The following is a 21258-nucleotide window of genomic DNA, read 5'->3' as shown; positions in this document are numbered from 1 at the left end:
TCTGACAACTTTCAACACACCATTTCATAGGTTCCTGTGGTTGCACATGCCTTCTGGTATTTCTACGGCACCTGAAGATTTTCAGCATAGACAAGACCAAGCCATTGAAAGTCTGACATGTACAAAGTCCATAGTAGATGACATGCTTCTCTTTGGTGTAGGAGACACAGTCGAAGAAGCCACTGCATATCATGATAAGAATTTAAGAGCTCTCATGGAGAGATGTCGAGAGCAAAACTTGAAACTGAACAAAGAGAAAATCAAGCTGAGGTTAAACAAAGTTCTTCTCGTTAAACACCTCATTACGGATGAAGGCCTCAAGCAAGATCCAGCAAAAGTTAAAGCTGTTGTGGAGATGCCAAAGCCAACAGATGTTGCTGGAATCCAGAGATTTATTCGATTTGTGAACTGCTTAAAGGGGAAATTTACCCTGAAAATTAATTTAGGAATATTAAACTGATATGGTCATTGAAAGGCTTTCGAGTCGATTTTATTCACTTTCACTCACTGGCTAACAAACAGCAGTGTACTAAAATACCGGAAGTGACGTCGTAAACTTGGTCATTGAAGCAGTCGACGTGTGCAACTGTAAGCTTTTCCACTTACAGTGTATAGAATGGCTACAGAATATAGGGGCCAAGCACTCGGTGTCGATGTTTAAGTCGAGCAGAAATAAAGTTTTCTGCGAATACCACTTTGAGAAGGGCTGCTTTTAGCGAAAGTTGCAAGTCCAACTACTGAACTACAAGCCTAAAAGAAAACTGCCCGGGGCATATTCAGCCCCAAGTGCTTTGCTTGTACATATGGGACTGTGCGTACGCTCAGGCACTAGAAACGGAACGCTGTAGACAGGACCGCTGGTTCTAGACTAATCATGGCTACATCAGGGTGTTCTGTAACACATTAAAAATGCTTGCACTTTTAGAATTAATGTCGATCTCTTTAGAGCATTGGCATTACTTTGGTGTCGGCATGATTTCACAGCGATTGGGTTGACAATGACAGGCATGATTGATCGCCGAGAGTAATTTGAACTTCGTCATCGGAGCTAGAATAGTCACTTTCCTAACTCGAGTCGCTGTAACTTTCTGACAATGTCAGTCTTGAATCATCGATTGCTCGTTAAGGTTTGAAGTTATTACCGATTATCTTCGCCATTATGATTTTCAGTCGAGCGCTGAGGTTTGCGTACCGCTTACGCGTATTCCACTTGGCGTAGGAGAGCTAGGTTATAAGTGACCTCACTTTGAACCTGATGTGACCAGCAAGTTTGATACGTCACTTCCTGTTTCCGTGCGTTCAGCTTGTGGCCACTGCGCTAATACGCGTGAGTGAAAGTGAATGAAACCAACGCTATTTGTTTATTTTTCACTAAATAACGACCTGATTATCTAAGAAATTTCTGGTAAATTTCCCCTTTAAGCAAGCTCTTACCCAAGCTAAGTGAAGTATGCGAGCCGCTGAGAAAACTGACCTTTGGGACAGTGAGTGGTGTTGGTTAGATATCCATGATAATTCAGTTGAAGAGGTAAAGGAACTCGTTACTGTACAACCTGTGTTTGAGATATTATGACCAGAAAGAGGATCTAGTCCTGCAAACAGATGCCTCAGAGACAGGATTAGGTGCAGCATTGATTCAGAATGACCAACTAGTAACATTTGCGAGCCGTGCCCTTACAAACACAGAGACCAGCTATGCCCAGATTGAGAAGAAGTCGCTTGTTTGTCTGGAATGGAAATATTCCATCAGTACATTTACGGTAGACCAGTTACAGTGGAGTCTAATCATAAACCTTTGGAAATAATTCTGAAAAAAAATGTAGCACAGCACTCCAAATGCTTGCAGAGAATGTTGCTGAGGTTACAACAGCACGATGTTAACCTTACTCAACATCTGATTTTAATCAGATTGAGATGTGACATGCTCCAGCGCATTAATTCATCACACATAGGCATTGAAGTATGTCTAAGAAGAGCCAGAGAGTGTCTTTTTGGTCTGGCATGAATGCTGAACTACACAGAAGAATGTGATGTATGTCGTACAGCAGGAGTGAGTCAACAGAAAGAAACCTTATACCCTATGAAGTTCCAGTGCAACCGTGGTCAAACGTTGGTTTTGATGTACTGTTATTCGATGGAAGAGACTATCTGATAACAGTGGACTATTTCTTAAACTTCTGAGAGTTTGACTATCTGCCTGATACCACAGCAAAGACAGTTGTGGGGAAAACTCAAGGCCCAGTCTGCACATCATGGAATACCCGATATTTACATTTCAGACAACGGACCACAAACAACAGCAGAGGAATTCAAGATGTTTAGCAGAGTGGAACTTTGAGCATGACACAAAACGCAGTAAAGTCTGCCAAGACCATCATGAGAAAGGCAAAGTTGGCCAGATTAGATCCCTACCTATCGATACTGGATTTCAGAAATACTCCAACCAGAGGTATGGATACCAGTCCTGTTTGGAGATTTATGAGCAGAAGAACAAAGACTTTGCTGCCAAATACAAACAAACTTCTCACACCAGCCATTACTGCAGTAAAGAAGGCAGCAAAACAGATTAGGAAGAATAAAGCTAGGCAAGCCTACTACTATAATAGAGGAGCCAAAGATCGACAACCTCTACAAACAGGAGATGTAGTCAGGATAATACCAGATAGAAAGAATCAGAAAGATTGGAAGAAAGTAGAAGTCAACAAGCAGGTCATATTCGATCGTATCAAGTGACAAAGGAGGACAGCAGAATGTATCGCTGTAATTGCAGACATTTATGGAAAACCAGTGAGACATATTTTCCTAGTACCTCTGATCCCTACACTGCAGAAAGGCCTGTAGATATCAGTGGACCATGTGAACAGAAAGACATATTCACATCTTCGCAGCCATCTTCATAAATGTTGGACAACAACAGTGAAAAAGTACTAAGCAAAAAAGCCAGCCAGCCCACAGATGAAGCTCTAGTGAAAACAACACGATCTGGAAGAATTATCAGAATGCCTCAACATCTGAAAGACTATGTCAAGAAACAGACTGTAGTTGAAGTTTACAGTTTGGCATGCCATCATGTGATTGTCAGGACTCTAAATTCAGAACCTAAAGAACATACTTTTCTGTTCAGGTCTCTTTCAAAGGAAAAGAGATGTAACAATATAAGCTAAAAGTGGAGCTAATATTGGACTCATGAACTCTGACCTGATCATTTGTATCTTTGATTTGTATTTGTTCATGCTTGCAATCGGGCTGCAATGGCCGACCACATGCTGACTGTTGGAGTTTACTAAATGTGTTGTTCAAAGTTAGAACTGACATTGTCATGTTATGTGGCCAAGAGCATAGATAAAACATGTAACAATAAAATCTTAAAATGACCATCTATTCATTATGAACTTTTACAATTTGATTGAGTTCATATACATGTTAAAGAAATAATGATCTTCTCATAAAAATAGATTGTTCCATCTTTATTTCGAGTTATGTATTATATTACAATCAGAATATCTACCATCAAATTCAAAAAGTCTTGCTTCCTACGTCTTCCTTCTACTGTCATGATGACATCTCAGCCACAGCACCCCATTGTCTTTTGTAGATTTTCTTTCGTTTTGGATCAACTCGATACATACGCACACATGCCTGAATCAGAAGTTCATTTGAAACAACCGGATAGGCATATTAAGACAGTGTTAGCGCCACCCGTCATCATTTTAGGAACAAAGAAAGACTTGCTACAACAGGTAAGATCGCTTATTCTAAAGTTTAACTAAACTCTTTTTTTAGAAGTTTCCACCAATTCTTCAGATACTGTTGTCACTATTTATGACTTGAGGCAGTACTTTTCATCGATGAATAATACTAAAACGTTCCTCGTACAGGTATTGCTTTAACTCTCAGTGGGTTTTTAAGATACAATGAACATTATATATTTTCAAATCAGCCTTCGACCAAATGAAATTTACCTGATGATGGATTATGTCATGGGTTTTGCAATCAGGTAAAATTTCACTTTTGTCACGACGATGATTGGTAATGTACACTACAGAGTCCTTCTAATATATTTTCATACCACTTGCAAAGTTCAAGAGCAAAATATCCTGCATAGGACATTGATAATGATTTATTTTCATTCAACACTGATTTCGCACTGATTTCTATATTCTGTCCCTTTCTTCGTAGACTACTGACTTACCGCAGTGTTTTCGTATTCTTGCTTGTTACTCTTGCTTGTCATGATCCAGTACAGTTTGACATCATGCATGAATTTTGACGTGACATTTATTTTTGTTTTCGACGAAGTTATACATATATTAAATACATAAAGGAAAAAGTCTTCGCACATCCGCCTCTATAGTTAAAGAGTCTAGACTTTCAAAAAAATTCGTAATATTAAAATAATCGCAATCATACCAATCCATAATCCAATAACACTAGGTCAAAATTTGTAAGACAATAGTTGTAAACATAGACACAAAACAGCACAGAACAGACAGTAAATAGACGGTACACAAACAAAGTCAAATTCATGAAAGAAAGATATATTGACCTCTGGCCAAAAGACCAAGAAGTGATGTCAGGTGTTTCGAAAATAGTAAGCGCATCCTGCCCCACATGTGGCACCCACCATATATCAATCTGTAAGTCAGATAGGTAGTGGTCACTAACTAAGGCCCCATGTCACCGATGCCATCAGTGATCATTTGTCGAAGAGAGATATTGTATTTATCTACCAGCTTGCGATACCTGCCAAAAAAGCGTTTGAAAGTAGAGACAAGTCTTGCTCTGGTGTAACCTTGAGCTTGATTTAACCGCTTGACCTTGATTTAACAGTTTGTAAGAGAGATGGCCATGTCTCTCTACAAAATCACCATATGAACTGCATGCTCTTGCATATCGAATAAGCTGGGAAATGTATACCCCATAAGCAGGTGAGAGTGGAATATTACTGATGAGGTGTGGAAAATTGATTATACTATAGTTGAAATCATCTCTTTTGTCATATAGCCTAGTAGAAAGGTGACCATTAGAGTCAAATTCAAGTAAAATGTCCAGATATGAAGCAGAAGAGGGCGTTTCTGTAGTTTCTTTAATCTCCAATTCTAGAGGATAAATCATAGCGAGATACTTACTGAATTCAGAGTTATTCAATGAAATAACATCGTCTATGTATCTAAATGTAAGGTTGAAAGTACGAGCTACAGAGACCTTTTTCTGCTTGATAAGGTTCTGGATAATCTAAAACCTGAGCTGGAATTTGCGATAAATGAGATTGTTTTGTCTCCCCACAAAAAAAAAACATGCATTTCACTCTTGCAGTTTTATGTCAATTTTTTTATGTGGCGTCAATCCTTGATGTGCAAGCCAATTCTTAAACAGCCACGGCAACCTTTAATCAAGCGAGTTAAATTCTTGCGTGAAAAGTTCGCAGAATCGGTCACAATTATCAGCAAAGCGCATCCATACGACCAATGTTTGGTCCTTGTGTTTTAGTTTTGTCGCAAATGCCGAGGTTGTTTTCGTATTCGTAGAACCAGCCGCCAACCGCCCAAACCATTGACGTACAAGAGAGTACGTCGTAACGACTGTCGTCTACAATGGGGTCACTGATTCCATACGCAACCTTGAGCGTCATCGTGACATCAATATTTCAGAAACGTTGGTAAAATAATCCGCACCGATGATGTGTAACGTCTGTATACTTAACCCCTTGACTACCAAGGCCAATGTATTCCTATATACCAGGCCGCTTATGTAAATATTGATAAAATCTTGGGTGTGATCATTGTGTGAACACTGCTTAGAGTAAAAATTAAGTACCAATAAACCATATATTTTCTGAATCAGCATGAAATTTCCCACTTTTTCATACATACATTTTGTATTTCCAGGTCACGTGACTGATCACATGACACATGTGACCAGAGTTGGCAAAGAATATGAATATTTGAAGCATCAGGACGTGTTTTGAATCCATAAAATGACGCAAATTTGAATGCAGTTGTAATTTTCATGGAATTGTCTTTACATATATGTAATAATAACTACCCTTTACTTTATTTATAGATGTAACTATTTAAGATTTTTCTCACAAAAGGCAGAATAAATGAATCACAAACATCAGCATCTGACATGATTCTGTATTTGAAGATCAACGAATTTTATATTTGTAAACACCTGCTTTATGTCTTCCTTGCAAAACATGCATCTAAAATGGTTATGATTTATCAAAAAATAATTCAGAATATTTAAAAATACATTTAGGGAACAACATATCACATGACCAAAACACATGACTGGTCATGTGACCAGTCATATTGATAATATGGCTGCGATAAAATTTCATTGGCTTATAGTAAAACATTGTATTTCCTCTTATTTCATTCACGAATATTGCTGTTAATAGAACATATTTACATATAAATCATTTGTTTCCAATAAATAAATATTTCATTTCATTAAAAAAAAAACATAAACATCTACGTGATCGTCCGTACTTCTGAAAACTGTAAACAATCAGTGCGACGCGTCTGTGATCAGCCTGATCTTTCAGGGTCGAGGTCATGGGTCACGACATTTGCTTCCGGATTTGGCCATACTCGGACGTACGGGGGCGCAATCACATTCAGGCCAGATCGGAATACATCAATCTTAGTCACGCTGAGTGCCGACGCCAAAATTACGGGATTTTTAGCGACAAAAACGAAGCAAATACGCCTATTTAACTGTGCCGGATATTTCCGGCACTCAAGGTATATGGTAATTCAATATGGCGCCGGATATATCCGGCGCCATAGGTAGTCAAGGGGTTAAAATGAATGCACAATCACTTTTCAGAAACAAATTGCGCTGGCTGCGTAGTGTTACTGCATAAGTAGTGCAAACTTGGGTTGAGTGGTGGTGTGCCTTCGATCTTCGAGTGTCAGCCGCGTCAGATGCGTATAGACTTGGCGACTGTCATGCATTTGACATTAGAGTGCAGAAGCGAATCCTCGGTGGCGACCGACACGTAAAAATGATCGACAACTTGTCTTCAGCGCATTGATATAGTTATAGCAGTTCAAAATTCCCAACTCCTACCTTCTATTAGCACGTTATTCCTTAATAAATACTTTCACAATGACCGTGTTATCACCCGTGTTAGAACCTGGGTTACACGATCATTACGACCACTCTCATTTTGCTTCACTGAAGATTGTAAGGGTAATATGCTAAGATTTTTAAGGGTAATATGCAAATGCTGAGTTAAAAAAACATTGGGTTGAGTTATAGTGCTATACAAGAGCATAACTTGAAATCAACAGCTATTTCAAAAATAACATCTGTTAAAACTTTTGATTTTTCCACATCGTATACCACAATACCACATGATAAATTAATGAAAGCTTGAAAAACCATCATCAATCAAGCATTTTTCTACAAAAACAGTTAACGCCGTTGGAAGTATGTATTATTAGGTTATAATCCTACATATTTTGTTAAAAATACTACTAATGCTAAAGGTTATATACAGAGAAAGACATTATCAGTATGTTTGATTTCCTCATCGACAACATATTTGTTGAATTTAGAGGATACATTTTCCAACAGTGTATAGGAATTCCTATGGTACTAACTGTGCTCCCTTTCTTGCAGACATATTTCTGTACTCATACAAGGCAGAATTCCTCCAGAACTTAATCAAACAGAAAAAGGTCTCTGTCGCTAAAACTTTCAACCTAACATTTAGAAACATAGACGATGTTATTTCAATGAATGACACCAAATTCAGTGACTATTTCGCTATGATTTTTCCTTCAGAATTGGAGATTAAAGAATTTACAGAAACGGTCTCTTCTACTTCATATCTCACCTTTCTACTAGCCTAAAGGACAAGAGAGATGATATCAACTTAAGTATCATCAATTTCCCACACCTCATCAGTAATATTCCACTCCCACCAGCTTATGGAGTATACATTTCCCAGCTTATTCGATATGCAAGAGCATGCAGTTCATATGGTGATTTGTACAGAGACATAACTATCTCTCTAGCAAACTTTTAAATCAAGGTTACACAAGAGAAAGACTTGTCTCAACACTCAAATGCTCTTCTGGCAGGTATCACAAGCTAGTAGATAAATACAGCATCTTTCTTCGATAAGTGATTGCTGACGGCGTCAGTGACATCGGACCTTAGTTTGTGACCCCTACCTATTTGACTTACAGATTGATATATGGCGGGTGCCACATGTGGGCCATGATGTGCTTACTACTTTCGAAACACCCAGAGGTCACTATCTCTTTCTTTCATGACTTTGACTATGTTGTGTGTACCAGTGCTTCACTGTCTGTTCTTTGCTGTTTTGTGTCTATGTTTATTAGTAGTGTATTATGAATTTTGATCTAGTGATATCGGATTATGGATCGTGGTATGATTGCGATTATTTTGATATTTTGTACCAACAACAGACTGAACATTCGTTCAGTACTTGTATGTCAAATACTATCAAATGTTTAAATGCCACTTCTTCTACTTATGGCAAGGCAATCAGTAAAGATGCTCCAAAGTTGGATGTCGATGACGAAGCTAATGAACGACTTCTGGAGATTGAGAGACACTTGAGAAAGCATTCTCCCCGAGCAGTCAATGCCCATATTGTCAAGAAATTTGCAATCGATAACAAGTCCAGAAAAAGAGGAGATGGCAGCGTCGCAGATCCTGAAGTAGAAACTCTTCGACAGACGATACAGCAGCTAGCGATGGAATATTTCTTTCAAGGTGAAGTACCTGCGAAGTGGATACGTCTTGAGCTGTTGTTGAGGCAACAACAAATACAGAAAATGACACTAGATGAAGTGAAGACGCTTGGACGACAATTGAAAATGGAAGAAGCTGAAATAAGGCAGCCCTTGCATTCTTTCATAGTGTTGGAGAAATACTATTCTTCGAATCAATTCCTGAGCTGAAAAACACGGTAATACTGGATGTAAGTTGGCTAGTCGACCTGTTCAAGATTCTCATTAACAAAGACATTTCAATCAAGGAAAGAATTAGGTATCCTTCAAAAATACTAACCTTTTAGAGGAGTTTCATGATGAAGGAAGGTTACATGAAGAATTGGTTGATTATCTCCTAAAATCTCATAACAGAGAAGAAGACAAGGTGATACTCCTTGAAATAATGGAATTGTATGACATAATGTGCAAAGCGCCAGTAAATCCTAGAGCAAAGTTCATGTATTACCTACCGAGCCTGCTGCAAAAAGATGCAGAAGGTAAAGATAGTGTCATTTTCCCGGCGGAACACTCATCATGTTATCAGCTTTATTACCATTTCCAGGGTAATTTCCTGCCTGAAGGTCTATTTTACCGTTTAGTTATTCGATGCTTGAGGCGTTGGTCCACACAAGGCAATGCTGTCGTTATGAGGAAAGTCAAGGTACGCATTTTCATCGAGCGCCATCAGTTTCACCTAACCATTTGCAAAGAAGGTTCTGATATCCAGTTGAAGGTACTGATTCCATCTCGTGGAAAACACTCAATACAACTACAGCCAGAGGATTTAAGAGACATAAGACTAGTGGTTGAAAATGAGTTAAATAACATTATCGGCACATACACGCCTGGCTTGAAATACCAAGCTTCCGTGAAGTGCAAGTGTCGAAGTCACGCAGTTGGAGAACTACTACCTGGTGCAGAAGACGTAGACGACCGATGTACTCCAATCTCAGAGATGGCAACGACAATGTTATGTCCAAAAAGTGCTCTTCCATCACATGGTCCTGATTTGGATATTTGGTCTGTGACAGGTAAGCGTCGTTTCATTTCCTTATGTACATCATATCCTCTTCACTCACAAATATAACGATTCTATGGTGGATAACGCAAGTCAGAGTATATAGAACACAATCACTTGAAATAAATGCAATGGCCAGCTTTCCAAGTTATCGGGAAAAATTCAGTCATATCAAAATAGTAGATCAGGCGAATATTGAAAACAATTGTGATTGAGTAACGTTCTCGGATATATACGATCGTGTGATTTCAAATACAGCCAAGCATCACGGCACGCTTCTCCAATATTCTTTGCAGAAGCAGCCAGAACTGACAAGTCTGATAAAGGAAGGGGACGAGAAGGTATGCCTTTGTATAATTCGATTTACAATAAACATAAATTCATTTGATATCAGGAGATCCGTTTTTCATTCATCATGTCGGCGGCCTAAACATAAGTAGCAACATAGATAGACACTCGCAATTGTTTGAGTCAACCTTGTGTTTCAAGCATTGTAAGATATTACTTTTCTTAATATCTCTCTCACAATAGTGAATGTTCATATTTAGGCATGAAAGATAGAGCATGCACCAAGTAATATTCGCGCTTTGTTAGGCTAGCAAGTAGTTGGAAGACTTTTCCATTCAATTTTCATTTGTAAGAGCAAAAAGTTATATACTCTTTCAGCTGAAGTCGTTTGTCATTATTTCGGAAATGCAATTGCGGATTATCGCATAATTTTATGAAGCGTATCTTTTTACTAAATCCATAGATTACTGTTGTAAAGTCAACCATGAAGTTTCCATAAAATCTTAGTAATACAACCAATGATACATGTCTCTTCCTCCTCTTCTACGGAAGCATGGTATCAGTATTGAAACATTTCATGAGTGTGATCTTACATGAGTTGATAAAGGAAGGATAGTAATATTTGCAGCTCTCTTATGTTGAAGCTTGACATTTCAAATAACAATGGCCACGCTAAGCTCTAGTCGATCTGTAGAACACACTTCAATAGTTACTCTTCAATAATTACTCTTCTACAAAACTAGTCATTTAATAGCATTGTCATATACCAATACCAATACCGCTCCATCCTGGTTTCGTTTACGACGTGTCAAGATCTTCACGACAAATGTCATCAGTCACTGGGTGTTCCCCGAACTAAGTAAAGTTAACAAAGAAACATACTGGCTGCCGCTCTCCAACTACAATGCGATGTTGCCTACATAATATTTACGAACAGTTATCAGAAATTTTGGTAGATAAATACAATAATAGTATATTGAGAACCAAAGTTGTAGTCACTATTTCTGTAGCAGTTCCATCTAATTCCTAGCCTGTCTTTGTGTAAATTACAGAAAATATTAAGGGCCGTACTGCAGCACGGTTTTCCTGAAACCATACAGTGAGCGCGTGGCGTGAAAGCGACGTCAAGCGCTCGACAGCCATAGACTAGACATGACAACTCTCAGTGTAAACAATTAAAATGACCGTCTTTCTCTGCTTCGAACAACGATCGGGTGCAATCAAAGCTGAGAGATTTTTTTTTAGGCAGGAGACAATTTTGGATGAATAACGACATATTACATGAAAAGCGTTCTTCCCGTGTGACTTTTGTATATTTATAGGAAGGAATCGGAATATCGTATAGTTCAGGAACGAGGCCTATTGGCACAAACATTTCCATATTTATGTGCGTAGCGAAATTATAATATAATTCCAGAATATTTTGAATACAGTTAGTTAGTCCCCACGGACACCGTCCGGGGGGACTTATAGATTTGGTCATGTCCGTGCGTGTGTGCGTCCGTCCGTCCGTGCGTGCGTGCGTGCGTGCGTCCGTCTGTCCATCCGTTCACGCAGATATCTCAGACATGCCCAGGTCAATTTCTTTCAAACTTTGCACAAGGATAGTACCCTACCCCATACAGATGCACGTCGATTTGTTTCACAATGCGATCAAATTTGGCCGTGTTAGAGGACTTTTTAGTTTTCACCTCCATAGACTCCCATGTATAAGGCAGTCTCCATAGACTCCCATGTATAAGGCAGTCCATAGACTCCCATGTATAAGGCCAAGAAAAATAAAAATTTAGTTTCTCATCTTATTCATATTGCAAAAAGGATGCAGTGACACAGTTTTTAGTCCCCAGGGATGAAGTCCAGGGGGCTTATAGATTGGGTCATGTCCGTCCATGAGTCCATCCGTGAGTCCATCCGTTCACGCAGATATCTCAGATATTTTGACAAAATGTCGTGTGACCTTGGTGACCTTTCCCTCAAATATATATATATGTCCATAACTCAGTAACCACAATGCTACACCCTTCATATTATATAGGGATAACTAAGCAATACTATTTTTTTTTCCAAAATGTCACGTGACCTCGGTGACCTTTGACCTCAAATATACATATTTGTCCATAACTCAGTAACCACAAGTGCTACTACCCTTCATGTATGGTATGATGGCACAGCTTATGACGCCACATATTGTACCTCATTAATTATGTGCATATCTAATTTTGAGCAAGCCAATAGAGCTAGAGGTCTGATTTTTGGTATATAGGGATAACTTAGCAATACAGTTTTTTTGACAAAATGTCACGTGACCTCAGTGACTTTTGACCTCAAATATATATATATTTGTCCATAACTCAGAAACCACAAGTGCTACAACCTTCATGTATGGTATGATGGGACACTTTATGATGCCACATATTGTACATCATTAATTATGCGCATATCTAATTTTGAGCGAGCCAAGAGAGCTAGAGGTCTGATTTTTGGTATATAGGGATAACTTAGCACTACAATTTTTTTGACAAAATGTCATGTGACCTCGGTGACCTTTGACCTCAAATATACATATTTGTCCATAACTCAGTAAACACAAGTGCTACATCCTTCATGTATGGTATGATGGGACACACTATGACGCCACATATTGTACCTCATTAATTATGTGCATATCTAATTTTGAGCGAGTCAATAGAGCTAGAGGTCTGATTTTTGGTATATAGGGATAACTTAGCAATACAATTTTTTTGACAAAATGTCATGTGACCTTGGTGACCTTTGACCTCAAATATACATATTTGTCCATAACTCAGAAACCACAAGTGTTACACCCTTCATATATGGTATGATGGGACACACTATGACGCCACATATTGTACCTCATTAATTATGTGCATATCTAATTTTGAGCGAGTCAATAGAGCTAGAGGTCTGATTTTTGGTATATAGGGATAACTTAGCAATACAATTATTTTGACAAAATGTCACGTGACCTCGATGACCTCAAATATACATATTTGTCCATAACTCAGTAACCACAAGTTGTACACCCTTCATATATGGTATGATGAGAGACCTTATGATGCTTCATACTGTACCTCATTAATTATGCATATATCGAATTCTTAGCAAACCCATAGAGCTAGATGTCTGTCATACATATGCACATAGATTTGTTCTGTGATACGATCCAATAAGGCCGCCATGTGGCCATTTTATTACGATTTTTTCATGTCCGGAACTACAGCCCAGACATGTATCAGGCGAATTTATTCAAAAGTATTTTTATCACAGACCTAATGAAGAGGACTCTATCCTCTATGAGGACCTGTAATCAAAGCACCCATTAACAAGTGGGGACTGTGTCATCAACGATGACTTGTTAATCAATACGTTGACTAATTAATTACACATCGTTATTTACAACAGTGACCTGTGCGATTTCTTAGAAGAGACTGTATTCAGACACCTATCATGTCATGTGAAAAAGGTCCTCCTTGTTATAGATGCAGAAAATGTTTATTGAATATTATAACCCGAGTATATAATATCAATAATTTGCCTGTATTACTCAACAGGTATAGACCCTCTGTCGGATCTCTTTTACACCCTTGAAAAAAATCTGACAGACGAAGACGCACGTCACATGATCAACCTCTTAACACCCACACAAATCAGTCCGCGTGATGCAGAGAAACTAAAGACCCCTTTTGCTATCTTTAACGATCTACGACAGAAGGGCTACGTATCAGAAAATGACCTAGAACTTCTCAAGAAGGTATTCCGTCGAATGCGAAAAGCAGTACTGGTGCTCCGCATCGATGAATATCTACAGAGGGAGGGACATTATTAAGTATAATAGTTTGTTTTGAGAGACAAATACCACTTTTATAACTGCCTTTATCGAGTAAATATGCTGTAAAAGTAATTACCTGGATATTAGAGTATAGTCACTAGTGTGACCAGGGACACTTATGTAAACATCAGTAAATATAGAAAATTATCACATTAGGCAAGAGTGTTGATTATTTCAAGGTAGGCGAATCAAGTACAGTGTGTATTATCTAATGTCCTAAAGTGACTTTAAATGCAATGTAACGTTGTGTGTTTTATTCAAAGAAAAAACCCTAAGGACAGACAATTTAAAATATAGGAAAGCTTAATAGATAATTTTGAAGCTTTCTTTGTGTTCCGGATTAGTCAATTTTGTGGATTCTTTCTTTTATCCGACTTTGCTTTAAGTCGGCGTTATGTTTGAAGTGGGTAATTCAAAGACAATTGACAGTGAGAAGATAGAACACTTATTCAAACTATATAAGTACTTAATTTGTGATAGGAATCCTTAATAGTCCTGAATAGTCTATGTATCGAGTTGCTCTCTATCTATGTACACTGTAAAAGTTACTATTATAATGCTAGAGATCCTTTGTAGAAATGTTGGTATTATTTTTGTGACTGCTGGTACACTGTGGAGCAAGATCGACACTAAATAGTCAGATGTATATTGAAGATGTTTTAACAATCCCTCTTGATGAACGTCTATTCATTTCAACTTCATCTGTCAGAAAGTATGACGTTCATAGAAGGGATACTGTTTATCAAAGCAGTACAGTAAAGAGTGCTTGTAAATTTGCTGAATTTGAACATTGATTAGTTGAAAGAGAATGTTATCCATAGCATGACGCAATAAGCAGTACATTGCGTCATAGATGTCACAGATTTTGCAGGGAAGATTGCATTTCATTTAAAGCTTATAATCAATCATATATTTTTGCGTAATTTACCTTTTACAAGTGATGGATATTGGTAAAGTGAATTTGTCCATGAGATGCATTATCATGAATTATATTTTATAATATTCACATGTATGTTCTACTTAATAACCATTTGTAACTGTTGGTACTAATACTCCCGATTGCACTGCTTATATTGTACACTACATTTAAATGAATAACCCAATTTTCAATATTAAACTACTTATCAGGTTTGTGAAGTACGCTACCGTAGAAGACAATCACAGGACATTTATCTGCTAACTATCTTTCAGTGAACCTTCCTAAAACTATTTGTAGATGTATTCACAGGCAGGCTGTTTGTCAAAATAATTGACATCAGTACCGTGTTTCTCCTATTTATTCAGGACGAATAGACCTTGAGCAAAGTAATTAAAATTTTAACTCAATTTTTGTTACAACGTGATTATACTGAAAGTATTTTGACTCTCAGCAGCAAATTAAAAGTGGTCAATGAGAAAGAGAGTAAGTCGTTGACGAAATAAAGGTGCTCAAATTGATTAAAAAATAAAACTTAAAAAAATAAAAAACAAACGAAATTACTTAGGTTTCCCACATTAAGTTTCGTGTTTTTTTTAAATGTATTTGCTTAACTTTAACAAATCATGTGAACCTTGTTTTCAAGAATTTTCTGAATATGATTAAGAGCACAAATTATACCTGATGAACTATTATTGGCGTACTTAATTATTGGTCAAGCATGAACTATTTCGATTGGAAATGCACAGTTTGAAATGTCTTGTTTTTTCTAATATTTGATCCGATAAACATCGTAATATCGGGGAAGAGAAATATGTGTACGGAATATTATTCTCTTGGTGTGTTTCAAATTTGGTTCTTTTTCACATGTAGTGTTAAGAATATCATATCAAACTTACATGTTAATGCTTTACAATTATGTATGAACCGCACGAACTCAGTTAGTTGAAGTTCGAGTTTCCATCCCAGTTAACAGCCACAAACTTTTGGATCATATTGTTCAATAGTGCTCTTTCCAAATAACTAAGAATCAATTAACGGTGAGTAGTTTTACGTTCCCTTTGTAGCAGAGAAGGAAAGTTTAGTTTGTGTTCATCTGTAGTTACGTAAAAGATGTGCCGTGTGACAGTAATCATACGCGACAAGTCTCTTAAAGTTTGCAAAAGTCATTTGCATCAATGGTTCGCAAAACATGTCTTCCACATATTTTCTGCAATAGATAGACTTCATGTAAATTGAATAACCTAATTTAAGATCGTATTCAGGAAGTACACTAGCAAATATTAATATTTAATAAACATATTCCCAATTAAAAAACATCAGTAGAATATATTATAAATAGAGATGCAAAACGGTTACTTTACTCGTGACATCGATAGACTTTCTAGTAGATTATAGTTAGTTATATACAGCTTTTGTATTCAGTCATTTTATATCGTATGGGTGAAATGTTTAAAAAGATGATTTCAGGAATACTCGCTTTTTGAATACAATGACTTGTATCTGCACATATCCAGCTTCTCGTTGTAGTTCTAAAGGGAGACCAAGTGGCGGTACAGCTCTTATATCAAGAAAAGTATCGCCCGAAATGTCAAAAAAGTAGCTTGCAATCTGGAAAATTGTATTTTGTTAATTTAGATAAAAAATTATTTCATTTCGATAAAGATGTGTTGTTTGGGTGCTGCTATTTCCGTCCAGAATGTATTTTAGATAGACTTGACAATTTTGAAAATCAGTTGCTGCATTTATATACTGTACATTCAGATAGTTATGTTATAGTGGGAGGTGATTTCAATGCCAGGACGGGTACGGAGGCTGACTTCATTTTGGATGACACTATTGACCACCTTCCTTTTGAAGATTCTATGTATAACCCATCCAGTTTTCACATTCCGAGAAATTCAAAAGATTTGATTTTGAATGAGGCTGGCAAATGCTTACTTAACATCTGTAAGAATTTTAATTTACATATTGTTAATGGTCGACTTGCCAATGACAAGGTTGGTAATGTGACATGCGTAACCTCACAAGGTTGCAGTGTGGTTGATTATATAATGATGTCACCAGAGCTTTTCAATTATGTAAACCGGTTCGATATTCTCTCCAGGATAGAATCGGACCATTTTCCTGTCAGCTGTTATATTCATTCTGCAAAAGCTCACACTCAAAAGAGCAAAACCTGTGTCAATGACCGTTCACACTCTATTCGTTATCACATGTCAGAGCAATGCAGTAAATCTTTCAAAGAAAAAATCACTTCTATTCATGTACAGAATCTTCTTGAGGAATCAAGAAACAGTTTACCAAATACAAATAGTGCTATTTTGAAAATTAATGAAGCGCTCCAGATGGCAGGTGCTGATGGTCGCCAGCAAAAACCACGAAATCCGAAACTTATTAGACAGCCATCTTGGTTTGGAATTCCCTGTCAGAAAGCAAAACGATTGGTGTATGACAAATTAAAAATGTTCAGACAGACTGGGTCAGCGATTGCATTGGCTGATTATAAAAATGCTAGAAATAAATTCAAACAAACTTGCAAATTCAGCAAACAGGATTAGGCCAAAGTAATTAAATTCTTTGTTTTGCGTCCCCACCGCTTAGGTTTTTAAGGTTTTCATGAAAAACACACACAGTGTATTTGAATAGGAAATTTTAGGACATAACCGCTTAGCTTTTCTGAACTAAAATTTTGTTACAATTTTTTATTTGCTGCAATCAAATTACATTGTGTTAATTTTCTTGTGTGTGTTTTTCAGCCGCTTAGACGCGTACCTTTTCCCATTTAGAGTGGACGCAAAACAAAGAATTTAATTACTTTGGCCTTATCAAACAGAGTTAGAAACCAATTTCGAGTTGCTGCAACAGGGAATTCATCTGAATTTTGGTCAATTTTGAAATCTATTTTAAGAAGTAAGAGAGGATATACATCCAGTGATATTAGTATTCATGAGTGGTATTATTATTTCAGTTCATTGTATCAAGAATGTCATGATGTCACTCAAGGGATGTAGAGTTTTTGCAGTCTGTCGAAGAAGAGATAAACTTGTATTCAGATCTGAGGGAAGTAGACGATGACGTATATGATGACGTCAATGATATTCTGAATAGCCCAATATCTGAGAATGAAATTTTGATTTGCTTAAAGAAAATGAAATCAGGTAAAGCTCCTGGTCCAGATGGACTACATGTTCAGTTTTACAAATATGCAGCTGACGTTATTTTACCTGTTTTAGTAGAAATTTTCAACTTTATTTTCAATTCGGGAAACTTTCCTTCTGAGTGGACTGTTGCAATTGTCATCCCATTATTTAAGAAAGGTGTAAAAACTGATGTCAATAATTATAGGGGTATATCTCTCCTCAATGTTCTGGGGAAAATTTTTACCTCCATTTTAAACAGTAGACTAACCAAGTGGTCAGATAAAGCAAACATAATTTCTGATTGTCAAGCCGGTTTCCGAAAGAATCACAGTACCGTAGATAATATTTTTGTTTTACATGCTATTATCCAAAAATACCTGAGTATCAGACGTGGGAAACTTTACTGTCTTTTTGTTGATTTTCTAAAGCTTTTGACAGAGTTAATCATTCTCTTTTACTGTACAAACTCATGTCAATTGGAGTTAAAGGGAAAATGTATTTTATTTTACAATCTATGTATAGCAACATTAAGTCATGTTAAAGATGAGGTAATGTAACATCAGAGTATTTTGACTGCTCGGCTGGTGTGAAACAAGGCTGCATTCTTAGCCCAATTCTATTCAGTCTTTTCATTGAAGAATTGAATTCTATGTTTATGGAATCAGGTCACATGGATATTCAATTGACGCAAGATTTATGTGACCTTTTTGCTTTGCTCTATGCAGACGACATTGTCATCTTTGCGGATTCAGTCAGAAATTTACAAAATCTTATTGACATTCTTTACAATTTCTGCTCGAAGTGGCAAATGAAAGTGAATCTGGAGAAAACAAAGGTAATGATTTTCCGCAAAGGTGGTCATCGAGCAAGTTTTGAAAATTGGCAGTTTGGTGGCACTCCAGTCAATGTCGTCTCATATTACAAGTACCTTGGCTTGCTTTTATCTTACTTCCAGAAATATCTGGTCGAAAGCTGTACAAACACTAGCAAGTCAAGCCAGTAAAGCCCTCAATATGTTGTCAATTACCCGACGAAAGCTAGTATACTTACCTTTTCACTCTCATTTTAAATTATTCGATTCAATGATTTTACCAATTTTAAGTTATGGATCTGAGATATGGGGCTTCCAGTATTATGATGTTTTAGAAAAAATCCAGAGAAAGTGGTGTCGCCAGTTTCTGGGTGTACCACGTCAAACAAAAAATGAAGCTGTTATGGGAGAATGTGGTCGTCTTCCAATATACTACCATACATTTGTTACGTGCAGAGAAAACGAACAAAAGGGTGAATTCAGCAGTTAACGTTTAAACAAAATTTATTACGAAAATAAAACTAATTGCTAAGTTAGGGATAGAATACAAGCTTTAAAGTGTACAGACTACTTATGTCAGCTGGGACGGCAAAGCTCCAGTCTCAGAGTTGTAACAGTCAGTCGGATGAATGAACAGTCCTTCGGCTTGCAGGCTTGTAGTTGCACAAAGTCCAAAGTATAAATCCAGCGTTGGCAGTGAAGGTCTTGGAAAGTCTTGAGAATGACTACTGCTGGAGTTTAGTAACACACAAGAGACACGATCCAAAAGTCTGAGTGCAAGCCTGCTGTCCCAGTATTTATACTCATGTGTTTACATAACCATATAAGAACAATCTAGAACTTTTATTGACATGCTAATTACTGTTCTAAAATTAACTCTCTTACACAACTAATCAACTTTCCAGAACATTCCGAACATGACTAATTGAATTCAAGGTTGTTAGGTCATCAAGGGCAGTGACCTTGAGAATGTTCTAGACTAATTGAACTCAGGTCATGATGAGTGTGGGGGAAATGACCTACATAACACACCCCCTCTTCAAAAAAAGAAAATTTTTCAAAGAAAAATCTTTCTTTTACAAATGTAATCTTGAAAAGGATTTAAGTACTCAAATTTTGTTTTACTCTAAAGTAAAATTTCTTGAAAGTGAACAACAATAAACTCTAAATACGAGAGAGACAGTCTGCAATTAAATTGTCTCTGCCTTTGATATGTCTAATATCAAGATTAAACTCCTGTAACATTAAACTCCATCTTAGCAATCTCTGATTTTTGCCTTTAAATTTCTGCAGAAAAACAAGAGGGTTGTGATCAATATAAACCACTATTGGCTGATTTGAAGAAGTAACATAAACTTCAAAATGCTGTAAAGCTAATATCAAAGATAAACACTCTTTTTCAATTGTAGAGTAGTTTCTCTGGGATTTGTTAAATTTGCGTGAAAATAGCAAACAGGATGATCCACACCATGACTATCCTCTTGCAATAAAACAGCACAGCAGCCGTATCACTAGCATCTACAGCTAATTTGAATGGCAAAGTGAAATCTGGTGCAGACAACACTGGGGCACTTTGCAGTATGGCTTTAAGTGTATCAAATGCCCGTTGGCATTGCTCGGACCACACAAACTTTACTTTCTTTTTAAGTAAGTTAGTCAAAGGCTCAGTAATTGTGGAGAAATTTGGACAGAATTTTCTGTAGTAACCAGCCATACCGAGAAAGCACATCAGTTGTCGTTTACAGTTTGGTATGGGAAAACTTGAAATGGCACTGATTTTGGCATCAACAGGTTTTACCTCACCCTGTCCTACAGTATGTCCGAGGTAAGTCACCCTCGCCCACAAACTCAGATTTGGCAAGGTTGACAGTCAACATTGCTTTACTCAGTCTCTCAAAGAACTTCCGCATGAGCTTGATGTGTTCCTCCCAGGTGTCACTATACAGGATGACATCGTCAACGTAAGCTGCACACCCGTCTAGCCCGGATATGACGTCGTTGATCATCCGTTGGAACGTTGCCGGAGAGTTCTTCATTCCGAATGGCATCACCTTGTACTGGAATAATCCGTCTGGTGTAACAAAGGCGGATATTTCACGAGCACGATCCGTCAGAGGGACTTGCCAAAATCCCTTCAGTAGGTCAAATTTCGTCACATACTTGGCTTTTCCCACTCGGTCGATGCAGTCATCAATCCTCGGGATTGGGAAAGTGTCTGTCTTTGTTAAAGTGTTGACCTTCCTAAAGTCCGTGCACATACGATAACTGTGATCTGATTCGGGAGCAAGTATGCACGGCGAACTCCAGTTACTTTTACTGGGTTCAATAAAGTCATTGTCCAGCAGGTATTTGACTTCTTCCTGGAGATATTTCGCTTTTGTTGGATTCAGTCTGTATGGATGTTGTTTTACAGGCTTACTGTCCCCAACATCAACGTCATGATAGATGACGTTTGTCCTCGTTGGAACATCTTGAA

General features: G+C 37.4%; 1 protein-coding gene across 2 annotated transcripts in view; it reads left to right on the top strand.

Moving 5' to 3' along the window:
- Positions 1-20498, top strand: part of LOC139134730 (malignant fibrous histiocytoma-amplified sequence 1 homolog) — a 247979-nt gene extending 227481 nt beyond the window's left edge. The window contains exons 8-11 of one of the 2 annotated variants that reach the window (XR_011552856.1): positions 3596-3740; positions 8523-9787; positions 10071-10115; positions 13635-20498. Coding sequence is in view for 1 of the 2 variants with exons in the window: in XM_070701716.1 (XP_070557817.1) it covers positions 10071-10115; positions 13635-13909 (320 nt within the window). In the remaining variant the exon portion in view is untranslated. The remainder of the gene's footprint in view (positions 1-3595; positions 3741-8522; positions 9788-10070; positions 10116-13634) is intronic. The other variant, XM_070701716.1, reaches the window with a different exon arrangement.
- The last annotated feature ends 760 nt before the right edge of the window (positions 20499-21258 follow it).

Source organism: Ptychodera flava, chromosome 6 (genome assembly GCF_041260155.1).
Source record: "Ptychodera flava strain L36383 chromosome 6, AS_Pfla_20210202, whole genome shotgun sequence".
NCBI lineage: Eukaryota > Metazoa > Hemichordata > Enteropneusta > Ptychoderidae > Ptychodera > Ptychodera flava.
This window is presented reverse-complemented; position numbering and strand designations above follow the sequence as displayed.